The sequence below is a fragment of the Micropterus dolomieu genome, linkage group LG04, assembly GCF_021292245.1.
Source record: "Micropterus dolomieu isolate WLL.071019.BEF.003 ecotype Adirondacks linkage group LG04, ASM2129224v1, whole genome shotgun sequence".
In the NCBI taxonomy this organism is placed as follows: domain Eukaryota; kingdom Metazoa; phylum Chordata; class Actinopteri; order Centrarchiformes; family Centrarchidae; genus Micropterus; species Micropterus dolomieu.
Window position 1 is genome coordinate 13,532,163 of NC_060153.1, and position 13,279 is coordinate 13,545,441.

The following is a 13,279-nucleotide window of genomic DNA, read 5'->3' on the forward strand; positions in this document are numbered from 1 at the left end:
AACTTATTATATTTGAGTTGTAGGTTTTTTAGCCTTTAGCTATTTGAGTATGGTCCCTTGTGCCAATTAGCAAATGTTAGCATGCTAACACACTGAACTAAGATGGTGAACATGGCAAACATTCTATGGGACTTATCTATCAATGCTTTCATCTCTTCATCCGTTCACAGCTTTAAAGGTACATTTCAAGGTGTCAGTGGAGCTTCAGTTCAGAGATGCAGAGACCCTGAATCTCACCCTGTATGGTGGCAATAATCAGAGCTCTTTACTCCTCAACCTACCCGAGGAGGAGGAGGAGGAAGAGGAGGAGGAGGAAAAGAATAAGGATGATGAAGGTCAGAGGAAAGCATTTTACTGCTGTTTCCCTGCCTCACCCACCTCGGAGTCAGCCAATCAAAGCCGCTGTCTCCTTTGGCTCGCCAATCAAACAGTTTTGACTGCAACAGAAAAGGGAAAGCTGCCATGGAAACGGCCACAGAAAGGTTGGTGTCAGGCTGAGATAGCAGTGCTTCTTTGTTCCCCATGTGGTTAGTGTGGCTTCACTTTAAGATTGGAAAGGAGGAGACAATAAAAGACAAAAGAATTGCTTTTGATTTGAGGTGAAATTGAATCTCATTCAAACCCGTCTTCTCTCTCAGTCTACAATGGAGTCTACTACAATGAATTTCCCTCAATTTGCTTTCTCTTGACTCCAACCTCAGCTTTGTGACTTCTCTCTCTGTACTGTATGAACCGAGAGTACATCTTAATCTACTGTATTTTCAAAGACTGCATTGATTTTGGCTTGCTTCCTTTTCTATTCGGCTCTCCAACACTCCCAAGCTTAAAGCTACACTAAGTCATATTTTCCAGTGTGTGTTGAAAGTTGGATTTAATCTCACTCATTTGTCTGCCCAGTATCCACAAAACCTTTCCATGCTCTCCCTTTCCATCTTTACCTCATGTTATTAGTCTCTGGCATACGTTTCTCTGACTGGATTCCCTGTTTGTTTTCTTTTACATCCATGAGTCAGTATCTCTATCTTTTAGAAGAGAATTTGTTTGATAAGACTTCTAACTGAAATGATTAGAACAACTGAAAGTTAACAAATTGTTAAAGCCAGTTATTGTTACGGTGAGTTATGCAGGACAAAAGGGGATTGGACGCAAAAGCAAACTTGTGCAGTGACTTTTTGCCCATAAATGAATGAGCTTTCAGGCAGGTACACGTAGGCAGACACAGGTCACAAAGGTCACAAAAACTCAAAACCAAAAAACAGTAAGGCAACTAGGCCACAGCAACTAGGCTAATTGGCAATGAACAAAGGATGTGAACTGGTTTAAATAGTGACTAACTGATGAGGGAATGAGTTGTAGGTGGAACAGAAGGCTAGCATGCTTGGTGCTAGCTGGCTGAAGGCTCGCAGGCCAAAGAACAGCAGCTAGTAGGCTGGAGTGAAGGCCAGTTGCTAGTAGGCAGGGATGCAAGCCCTGGACCTAAATGCAGAAATAACAGGCACACTTGTGCAGTTCAATGATTTATTGTCCATAAATGAATGCATTTACAGGTGTTGGTAGACAGGCAGGAAGGCAGATACAGGGCCACATAGCAAAAATGAATGAAGACCAACCAAAAACTAACTAAGAGTACAGGAAATGAACAAAGCAAGTGAACTGGTATAAATGGTGAGTAGCGGATGAGGTGAAGAGTGGGTGGAGTTGGCCAAATAACTGCAGGTGAGATGAGATAAGTGAGAACAGGTGTGTAGTTGGGAAAGTTGGTAAAGTCCAAGGGCATGTGGTAGACAGCTTGAGGAGGGCAGGTTTGGGGAGTTAGGGACAGGGACAGTGCAGAGGGTGGGTATGAAAGTGTGGCTGAAGAGAGGGACTGAGGAGCAAACTGTGACTGTTATCAAGCATTAATGCCAAACATTCAGCTTCTTGAATGTGAGGATTTTCCACCTCTTCTGTTTTTTATTATTGTAAATTAAATATTTTAAGGTTTTGGGCAAAACAAACTATTTGATGAATTCTCAAGCTCAACTTGAACTCTGGTTAATTACGATGGACATCTTTCTGCCATTGTTTATGTGCAATCAAAAACATAATGAACAGATAAATGGATGAAGAAAATAATAGTTTTTGCAGGCCTGGACCTCTGAAAGTTTGTTTCTGATTTAATCCCTCTCTATCCTGCAGATGAGTGGCGGTGTGTGTTCAGGGTGCTCTGGCTGGCTCTGCTGTTTGTGGTGTTGCTGGCTGTAGTCACAACTCTGCTCAGACAAATCTACAGTGGGAGATGCTTGTTGAGTAAGAGACACACACACATAGACAGTCATTGGGTTAGTTTGATCTTTCGAAGTTGACCCAAAAATGTCTCTTCATGTCCTTAGAAAAGCCCAAGGTGCGCCCTGTTGTTTACCACTTCACTGGCCAGCATTTGAACGGTAAATTTTAATTTGTGTCCTCTGAAATTTTGTTATGAATTTTAAATTTTTAAATACAACTTTCAACTCTACTTCAAATTTTCTCTAATTTCCCTTTCTGACATGGTGTGTGCAGAAACCTCATAAACCCAGATACACACTTCTATCTCTGAATACCAGTGGTCAAGAGTTCATCTTATAGTTAACTTGAAATGTTGTAATATTCAATTAAATTCCAAATACTTTGAATTAAGTACACATAAACAATCTGATTGTTCATCAACAAATAAGATAACACAGAAGAAAATTATATTGATAAGCTGTATTGAATTGTTGTGTCATAATGTCATAATGTCACAGCAGGCATCAGAGTCATGTGTGAAAACCACATCAATGATTCGTCAGACCCATTTTTCACACGAGGACCAAACACCTCTTTATAAAATGAGCAATAATAAATACTCTATGTCTGATATGCTGTATGTTTCAACTAGACGGTGAGAAGCACACAGAAAGCATCATTCCTAAAGGTAACTGGTGACTTTGGTATATTACAAAATAATGCTCCATACAAAAGGTCCACATCCTTATTTTGAGATGTAGTACATTCAAATTCTAATGACTTCTTATTATCTAATAGAGACGATCATTCACTCCTATGGGTCCCGGCCCTGGTCAGGTCAGTTCCTAAATGCATACACATGGTTCGAAAATCATTTGATTATCTGTTGTTTCAGTTCTTTTTGATAGTTTTTTTTTTTTTTAATGGACAGGACTGTCACCCATTCAAGAAGTTGACACTCAAGGTAGAGAATCATATGCACACACTTTAAGAGACCACATTCATATAGAATTCTTTCTTTGAGTTTGTGTGTTAATAGTCTTCACAAACACTTTTCAGACGATATAGAAACTCTGCTGGATGGAACTGTTGATAACTGCTATACAGGTAAACTCACTATTAGAACAGTGCCAGAAGAAATCCTCAGATCTTTTTGTTAAGTAAAAGTAACAATACCCCAGTGTAGAAATATTCTGTTAAAGTCATGTAACATCTAAGTCAAGTAAAAGTACAAAGTATTAGCATCAGAGTATACTTAAAGTACCAAAAGAAAACATGTTTGTTATGCAGACTGGCCCATTTCAGAAAAAATGTGTATTATATAATTCGATTAGAATTCTTTATGCATTGATGTGTACATTATAGAAGCTGGTAACGGTTAGGCTAACATTTCATTATATGATAGTACATGATATTACATCATCATTTATTTGCTGATTAAATTTTGTATTCATATGAATCTACAAAGTAACTTGAGTTATCAAATATACACAGTGGAGCAAAAAAGTACAATATTTGGATGTGCATTGTAGTGGAGTAGACGTAGAAAGTAGCAGAAAATTTAAATACTCAAGTACCTTAAACAGTATTTAAGTACACTACTTGAGTAAATAAACACTAAATGTACTTAATTACTTTCCGCCAATACTTTCTATACAGTACATCCATCCATCCTCACTTTTACATGATACTGTAGGCCTATCTGATCAGGGTCTTACTGTAATTTATACTTTATAAGATAACAGGTAATATACCTCATGCTGAAAGTTAAGATCCCTTGTTCCACTGTCCTCTTTACTCCAGTCTGTTTATTAAATTTTTTATCTCATCTATTTTTAGCAAACCTGCATCATCGTGGCCATCCTTCCACCTCCTCCCTCACAGAGGAGCAGGCGTGGTGACAGAGGAGCAGCCATAAGAGCACAGATGAGCTAAAGTTCATTGGAGAAAAATAAAAAAGGAACGCTTCAATTGCCAGCTACCTTTATGGTGAAAATAAAAACATCTGAGACACATGAAGATGGTTAAAGCGTTTTTATTTTCAACATCTCAAACAGTCTTTGGGCACTTTATTAGAAGAGAATCTTAATATATTAGTAAAACCCTAAATAAATGACTTGGCTTCAAATCATTTTTCATTCTAAGGCAGAAGCATGGCTGATAAATGGCCTCACGCCTCTGTAATATGGCTATAGGTGAAAGGAGCCAAAACATTACAATAGCACTGACTAATGTTTCCTTTGGTAAATATCTCTCTTGCCTGTGTTTATGTATCTCTAAAAGGGAAGAAGCATAAGTAAAGAGGGGGAGAGAGTACTTCCAGAGATCTATATAAATGCAGGCTGGATGCTAAGAGCGAATTTAACTCTGGATGTTAAAAAACAGATGCACTGTGAGCACCTTGGGATTGCTACTGAAACTCGCTGGTGGTCAAGGAACACGAGGAAATGATTGAGATATATACCTCTGGGAAGCAAGAAGTGTATAAATATAGATCCCAGCAAAAACAAAAAAAAAGGAGGCAAGACGAAAAAAAAAACACCTACATGTTTTGGCTAATGCCAAGGTGTTCACATTAGAATCCTAGAGGGGACATGTCATTTTGTTATTAAAGAAATAGTAAAGCATTTTAGGACATAGTCTCAATTTCTTTTGAGAGCATTGATGTCTGTATGGTAAATAAATAGTTGGTGCCTGCAGCCGGTAAGCTTAGCTTAGCATTAAGACTGGAAACGGGGAAACCGCTAGCCTGGCTCTATGTGAACCAGTCTATCCTACCAGTACCTCTAAAGCTCATTAATCAGCACAATACTGATATATCATGTTTCTTAAAACGACCATAAAAAACAATTTTCTAATAACAAATGTATGGTTGGCAGTGGCACCTTGGATAAGACACGTGCCTTTGGTGTGGGTGACTGGAGTTTGATTCCCACTGTGACAATATGTCCCTGAGCAAGACACTTAACCTCTGACATATATGGCTATTGTATGTTGTGATGTATAAAAGCGTCAGCTAAGTGGATAAATGAAAGGGGTCACTCTCACTTCTCTCAAAGCGTTGTTTTAAGTGAGAATGCTCCAGAAATCCACTGTGAAATCCACTACCTGCTGAGCACCAAACAGCAGACAGACACTGCTGGTGAACATAGTGAAGCATTTAGCAGCTAAACAGCCAGATATTTCCCTCAGGTGTTGGTAGATACCTAAAAGAGAGTGAACACTGGACTTCACCAGGTAGCCAGAAACAAGACTCCAAATGAATGATAATGTTGCTCTGGAACTGCTGAATGTGCAAATTAGCAACTGCTCGCTAAGAAGTTCACCATATCAACTTAAAAGATCCGCAATGTGTTCTTAACTTGTTTCCAATGTCCCCAAGTGGCCAAAAACATCAGTTATTGCAGGTTTAGATTTCCATCTTTTTCCATGCTATTTCCTGGCCTAAAGCAGTTCATTCCTCCACATAAAACCTTGTAACATCGCAACATGTTTTTTGAACGGATTCAACAAACTAGAAACAATGTGTTATTCAGTGGCCTAGCTGTTTCCCCATTATCAGTCTAAGTGCTAAGCTATGCTAACCAGCTGCTGGCTGTAACTTCACATACATGAGAGATGTACTAATCTTATCATCTAACTCTCACCATGAAAGCAAATTTCCCAACATGTCAAACAATACCTTTTAAGTGTAGCAGCACAACAATAGATCATTAGAGATGAATTCACCTACATTGCATCTTCAATGTACACAAGAAGGGCGAAGGAGTACTAAGTTTTTTCTAATTCAAAGCATGAAGATCAGATTTTTCTTTCGATTCAAGATGTATAAGAGTGAAATATAAGGTAGTGTTGCTTCACATAATTTAACATAAAAAAACAAAAACAAGCAAAAAGTGTATATTCACTAATACTGGCATTTTGTTTCAAACCAGATTAAAACATTTCAGCAAAATAGACACTTCACTAGTGTTTGTTAATGCTCTTTGAAATAATAATGGACCATGAGGAATGCAAAGAAAGCTTAATATACATTAAGGTAGAGACTCTTCAAGACATTCAGTAATTTTCTGTTTTTGGTTCAGGTCTTGGAGATGATAGAGAAACATCTTTGTTTGTCAGACAGAATGACAGCTGAGCTTGAATGAGCTCCGAACACCGTTTGGTTCAACTGCTAAACTGAATCAAAATGACCTTCAGAGATACAACGTAGAAGAGACCCACTTTCAGCCTGCATGTGGTCATTTCTGCATGTATCTATTTGTTAAATCGTCATCTTCAAGATTACATTATGTATATATCAAACATCTGCCTGTTGCTATGGCACTTAATGTAGATTTAAGCACTTAATGTGGAATAATCTATTCTCTATACTTTACTGTACAACAATAGATACATTAAGACGAGCAGGTGAGCAGCTAGTGCGCGCGTATGTGTGTGTGTATGTGTTAGTGCTGTGTCTGCGCTGCTGGTTCTGTGGTGGACCGACAGTGCTGGCTCTGGATGTGGGAGATCTGCAGGACGGGCAGCAGCAGCTGAAATGCATTCTGAATGTAGTTGGTACTGTTGGAGCCCTGCAGACAAGAGACGATGATCATCATCATCATCGTCGTCAACATCTCCCATATAGACAAAAATGTATTAAACCTTTTTAAGAATTGGTTACAGATGTGTATTTAAAAATATACAGAAATGAAAAAAAATATTGAGGTATAGTTGAATATAGTTACACGAAGTTAAAATGGTCTTAATCTGCTTTGAGCAGATTATGAAATCTGAGCACAATACAGTGGTAATGTATGGAATAGAACACAAATAAAGATAAAACAAATATGGTAACAACCCTCCAACTGAAATACTAAACAAATTATTAATGTATAAGAAAATACTAACAACAAAGCATAAAACATTAATATCAAAAATAAAATACTGTGGCAAGACGTGGTTTTTTTAAAATGTAAAATTCTAAATTTCTAAACATATCTAACATCTTGGGCACATCTCACCTCGTTCACCATTAACAAATGAACAAATTAAACATGATCAATTATTGCAACAGTCACAATTATTATTAACGCATTTCTAGCACTCATCTGTCTGGAACTGACAGTTATTTATTTTATTTATTGTGACTTGATTATAAGCAAGATCATCTGAGGAAAAATGTGTGCATCTCACCTCTAGCAGCACACTGTCTACCAGTGGATTCAACTCCTCTGCTTTCCTCTGACCCTGAGAGACAGGAAACAGCAGAGAAGCAATGATGTAAGATCAATCATCATACTCAGTGCACTGACTGGATTGGTAGGAAAGCACACACTAAAACCACTTTTCTTCAATTTTCTTCATTGTCGACAAATTCCAGGGGAAAGAAAAAAACATCACAAGTGTGATATACAGCAGCTTATTCCTCTGTGCCACAGACCTCCATTTTGTTCAAAACACATACCTGTACATTTAACACCATTTCACTGGGTGACAATTCCCTAAATGACCACGGAAGAGTATGCTGTTTCTACCAGCCAACAAGGTACTCCAGTAACAATGGATGATATATGAAAAACAGTGTGGCAACACTCGCTGACTCACAGGAAGACTCTTTTTTTTATTTAACCAATGTGTTTCACAGCCTTCCTGAGGGTGTTTTCCAGAGTGGGTAAAAGCACAGCAACTTTAACGCAGAAACTTCAATAACTTTATTATTTAATTTCTCGTTTATTTTGAGTCAATTCCACACACGCCGTCCTGCTGCTATATTACTCACTAGAGCATGAAGTTTGTATTAATCTGCAGCTGAAAATAGTCTCAAATGCACTATTAAGTGATTTTCTGTTGTTTTATGAAATTAGTGAGCCTTTTTAACGAATGTAACTTTTTATTTCTCATTTTACATCTTCAGAAGAACAAAATGGTTTTGAGGGCTGAGACAGGGCGGAGAAGTCAGAAAGTATTCAGACGGATTAATAAATGGTTGGTTTTGTACTTTTGTTGTTGTTGTTGTTAACAATTAGATAGAATAGAATAACACTACCCACATATAAAACACACACACAATCCTTCTCACCTACCCCAACATGAAGCAGTGTATCAGAGAACCTCTTGGCCAAACACTCCACCTCCTTACACATGGCACATGTCAACCTGGAAGATAAATGCAGGTCTTAGCACATTTCTCAAACACACACAGACACACACAGACACACACACACACCTGGTGAGGATGTGTGCTTGGTCTCTGGCTGGTTTCTCCAGCTCCTGCCCGTGGAGGATGAGCTCTGCCACCTTGTGGAGCTGCTCGATGCTGCGAGCTGTGACTTCAGCCAGACTACTGACTGAAGACAGGTAGACAGCCTGGAGAGAGGGAGATTAACACACACACACACACACACACACACACACACACACACACACACACACACACACACACACACACACAATCTGTATAAAATCAATTCTACCTGTGACAGCAGGAGGAGAGGCAGGTTGAAAAGAAATTGAGAATAAAGACCGTTGTTGCTGATTGGAGTCACATGACGTTGAGTTGACCTCACCTCTACAGATCTGGGGTCTTTCTCCTTCTTTTCCTTCTCTCCTCCCTTCACCCCCTGCTCTTCTACACCTTTCTTCTTCTCCCCTTGCTCTTCTCCCTCTTCCTCCACCTCCTCCTTTGCGTTCTCTCCAGGTGAGGCCTCTCCTCCTGGCAGGTCTTGCGTTTCCCTGCCAACTGTCTCAGTAGTGACAGGCTGTTCCACCTCGCTCACCCAATCATGGGCCCTGATCCGAGCCTGGAAATGCATAATTACCACCCATTAGCTCTGCATGGTGAGAGATCGCCACCCTGATGTATGCTAATCAGATGCGTATACACGATTATATGCTAATGTAGGTTCTATAGATGTGAAATTGAATTTGGAGAAGGACTTCAAAGGTGATAACTTTTATATTACTTCTAAGACTGCAGTAGGAGAGAGTGGATACTAAAAAAAAAAAGACTATGCGGACCAAATATCTAATAATAAGGGGAGAAATCTGAGGACATTTTGCAGGTATTCACTTTGTGAAGGGATTTGTTTAGAGCGATTTCAACTTAAAGCTAAGGTAGGCAATTTATTTCAGAAGCATTTTGTGTGAAATTCTCATCACATCTCGGCAGCAATCAATAAATCAAATGCTCAGATTTGATCTGAAATGACACTGTTGCTGCTGTGGCAGGACTATAATTGGCACGGTAATTCAGTCCGAATGAAATGATTGTCTGTCTATTTTGGGGGAATAGCTTTAGAGGGAAAAAATCTAGCTGTCTCTTGCGTGTCAATAAAAAAACTTATGTTGCTTATAGGAGTAGGCTAGGATTATGCCATTAATTATGTTGAATAATGTGCTCACAATAATTGTAATTATCGTGTGCGTGTGTGCACACGTGAGACTCACCTTGTTGAGTTTGTCTGGCGTGGCAGCAACGTGCAGCTCGAACAGCAGCTCAGTGAGAACGCTTACAAACTCCTCGCCGTTGGCCGCTGGCAGAAATATACAAATACAGACGCGCACACACACACACACACACACACACACACATCATTATGTCAGTATACTTATATTCACGCAGCACATGTTAAAACATTAGATGCATAAACTGTAAAATGAGAGCAGATTTGTACCACGTGCAATGATTTTCCCCCATGCTGAGATCATAACGATAATGTTCTTGTTTGTCTTCAGCTAACAGCACAACAGAGATTTGTTGCACTTCAGAGTCTTGTTTTTAGTGCTAAATTAATTCAAACTCCTGTATATAAATTACAATTAGAGCTTAATATGCAGAGCACGCATGCAGATGTAATGTCTTGATCTGGTAGATTGTTTTCTGTTGGTTCTGTTCTGTATTTGTGATGTGAAAGTGTCAGTGGCCCCTGAACACCAACGCTTGGATCAGGCAGCGTGCTAAACCCTAGAGGTAAAGGGACACCAGTCTGCTTTGCACTGCTGTGACATCGCCCGGGGGCACCTGTCGCACAGTAGAAGTTTACATATAGCTTTTAAAAATGGGTTTAAAAAAGTGACAAGTGGCTGCTGAGATATGATGAAAACCAAAATGTGGCATCACATGGCAGCCCCTCGACACCAAATTTCACTTTGGTAGAACATTTTCTACTTTGCACGCAGAGACGACGACAGCAAATCAGGAACAAAACGCCTCCAACACTGGTTCCCAAGAGGTTCCAAAGTTCTCCGGGCTTTTGCAAATATGAAAAAATAATGTGTGCATGTTGAATCAGATAATATTATCTGACACAAAACTGAAACAGGAAAATGTTAAAGGAGACTGTGCTTTGATGAGTTTAAACCTCTGTGTTGACACTCAGTGTCTCAGAAACTGAATCCTTGCTTTGTTCCTGACCCTGACCTTTGACCTCCCAGTGGATGAGGACAATCGAAAAGAGATTTCACTCAAAGGGATGGATATAAACCAAAAACCACATAATGTCACAGACATATAGTGACATGTTTGAGTTAGTTATGGTACGATTGAAAAATGAATTTTTAGTTTGGATGACGTTTGAGATAAACAGGACTGATGCAGTGCAGTTACTGTGATTTCCAGGACATCAGTGATGTAAGTTACCTATATCAGTTATATGCTTAAGCTAAAGGACAGTATAAATTTTATTAGGAGGGACAGGGGGTCAGAAAACGGGGAGGATTGTGTATCACATTTTTTAGGGGCGCAGAAGGTGAGCTGGGTCTTTTAACTTGTTCCTCATCTCAGATTATCTCAGAAATATTTTATTTTCACTGGTTCACTCATTCTGTGGCAGTAAGAACCGTTTATATAGCAGCTCTGCATTTAAAAAACGGGGGAGTTTTCCTAAGTCAAGGGGATAGTCCAAACAAAATATAAATAACTCTGACGAGGGTCTTGCTTTTTTATGAAGCTTTTTTATATAATTTTATTACAGGCTCTAAAGGGATTATTTTGTTTCCCTGTTGGTTAGAAGAGCAGTCAGTATGCAACAGTCTAAGGCCGAGGTTAACAGCACAACTAACTGCTGTCTTGTTAGTCTCCAGGCAGCATCTTGTCATCTTCTTCCTGTGAATTGTTACAATATCATTCTGTCACTAGTTGTGATAGTAATACAGATTTGTGCATTAAAAGGGGCACTCGAGCAACTTTATACTGCACTAGCATACATTTATGAAACTTGTGAGAGAATCACTGGATCCTACACTTCCCTTAATGCATGTTAATAGCGAACAAAGGAGTATCAGATTTCAAGAGTCTCATCTAGAGTCTAGAATGGGATCATAACAATAAGTACCAAGAGGTCTTCACTGTGATGGACAATTCAGATTTGACCACAGAGATGCAGCCTGTAAGGTAAAACATTTCAAAAACTCTTCATACACTTTGGAAAATGGTCCGTGTAATGGCAGAACATTTTCTCCTCTTACATTTAATCTTTTATACATGTTCTCTTATTATTATTATTATTACTATTATTGTTTATAAAGTATGTATATATATATTGCTTTTTTATACCTTAACTTTTTCTCTTTTTCTAAACCTTTCCTTATTATTATAGTCTTTGTTAGTCTGTTCACATATTTAGGTCAGAGCTTTGAGATTGTTTAGTGTTTTTCCTTTTGTGCTGTTCCTCTCCCGACCGGGAGAGGATCTCTGTTCCCCAAAACACAGAAACCTAGACTGTGTAAATGATTATGCATCCCTTTGCTCGGGGCCAGACATTAGTAACTGTCCTAGGAGACAGAAGCTCTGGTCCAGCTGATTTGTATTTTAGTACTTCTCTGTTTATTCTCTTTTATTAATAAATTCTTCAAAGGCAGTGGTTTGTTTTAACACAATTATTTGCTCAATCCCACTAGCAATCCGTAACAATAATATTAATTACGTGCAATTTAGCGTTAATCTCCCTGATATGGTACTTACATATGAACACTGAACGAAAAGAATGAATGAAACATTCAACCAAAGTGAAAAATTAAACAGGAAATGGGAATATGGCTAACTGATCCTGTTGTCAGTGCTCAGGTGCCGCTTCACCTTCCAGCAGGTCTGGCGGTTAGTTTGGGTCACTCACATAGGGGGGTAGAACAGTGTAATTGGGAACTTAGATCACCGTTATCCTTCGTCTGTCCTCCTTCTTCTTTTTCCTCTTCCTCTCCTTCCTCCTCTTCCTCTCGCTTGATGAAGATGTCCTTAATGAAAATTAGCTCCTTCTTCACCTCCTCCTGCTCCTCTTCCACCAGAGAGGAGAGGAAGGCTTGGACCTAAGAGTAGATATAGAGTTTATGACCTTATCAACACAGTTCTAAAAAAAGGACTGTGATTCTGAAAAAGTACTCTATATTCCTCAGTCACCTTGGCCTCGCTCTCATTGGACAGGATCTCCAGGGCCTCGAGGTGTGACAAGCCCTGGTAGTCGTCAAACAGAATCCCGTAGTGAGCTGTGGGTGCACTGATTGGCTGGTTGCCCAGACGTGCCCTCTCTTTCTCTTTGGCTTCCTTCAACATCTGTAAAATCACAGGAAATATAATTTTAGAGAAATGACTGAATGAACACACAATAAAGAGGTTTTACTTTATTTATCTGGGAGGATGAAACTTACTGGTTTTCTGTGAGCATCTGTGTGTGTGTGTGTGTGTGTGTGTGTTTTTGTCTGCGTGCCTGACTCAGTGATACGGTCTTCTGCATCAAAGTCTTGGTCTTTTTGAAACCCGGGTCACTCTCAGCAAGAACAGTCATAGTCTTCTTCCCGATGAACTCCAAGGCATCCAAACCTCCACTGATGACTGACTTACCCTTGGAGAGAGGGGGGGGGAGAGAGGGAGAGAGAGAGAGGGAGAGAGGGAAAGAGAAAGAGAGGGGGGGGAAGAGAGCGAGGGAGAGAGAGAGGGAGAGAGAGAGAAAGAGAGAGGGAGAGAGAAAGAGAGGGGGGAAGAGAGCGAGGGAGAGAGAGAGAGAGCGAGAGAGAGAGAGAGAGAGAGAGAGACAGAAAAGAAAATTACCAGAGC

At 39.5% G+C, this 13,279-nt stretch overlaps 2 protein-coding genes across 4 annotated transcripts in view; one reads left to right on the forward strand and one right to left on the reverse strand.

Annotated features, from left to right (window-relative positions):
• The first annotated feature begins 142 nt into the window (after positions 1-142).
• Positions 143-4,263, forward strand: LOC123969688. Its single transcript, XM_046047307.1, has 8 exons — positions 143-482; positions 2,179-2,289; positions 2,373-2,426; positions 2,900-2,935; positions 3,046-3,084; positions 3,179-3,211; positions 3,307-3,354; positions 4,087-4,263. Exons 1-8 carry the CDS (start codon positions 143-145, stop codon positions 4,146-4,148), a joined length of 723 nt encoding a protein of 240 aa, XP_045903263.1. The 3' UTR covers positions 4,149-4,263.
• A 3-nt stretch (positions 4,264-4,266) lies between these two features.
• The window catches only part of fam114a1 (family with sequence similarity 114 member A1), a 14,963-nt gene continuing 5,950 nt past the window's right edge, over positions 4,267-13,279 (reverse strand). For all 3 annotated transcript variants that reach the window (XM_046047714.1, XM_046047715.1, XM_046047713.1), the window contains exons 8-13: positions 9,679-9,764; positions 8,799-9,032; positions 8,459-8,598; positions 8,316-8,388; positions 7,426-7,479; positions 4,267-6,821 (exon numbers count right to left, since the gene is read on the reverse strand). In XM_046047714.1, the coding sequence (XP_045903670.1) occupies positions 6,696-6,821; positions 7,426-7,479; positions 8,316-8,388; positions 8,459-8,598; positions 8,799-9,032; positions 9,679-9,764 (713 nt within the window). In that variant the 3' untranslated portion in view covers positions 4,267-6,695. The remainder of the gene's footprint in view (positions 6,822-7,425; positions 7,480-8,315; positions 8,389-8,458; positions 8,599-8,798; positions 9,033-9,678; positions 9,765-13,279) is intronic.

Excerpts from the sequence above, each read along its gene's own strand:
- LOC123969688 (XM_046047307.1), top strand. The coding sequence starts at position 143 with ATGCTTTCATCTCTTCATCCGTTCACAGCTTTAAAGGTACATTTCAAG. Across the intron at positions 2,936-3,045 it reads AGAAAGCATCATTCCTAAAG|AGACGATCATTCACTCCTAT; the intron begins GTAACTGGTGAC and ends ATTATCTAATAG. Across the intron at positions 3,212-3,306 it reads TCAAGAAGTTGACACTCAAG|ACGATATAGAAACTCTGCTG; the intron begins GTAGAGAATCAT and ends AACACTTTTCAG.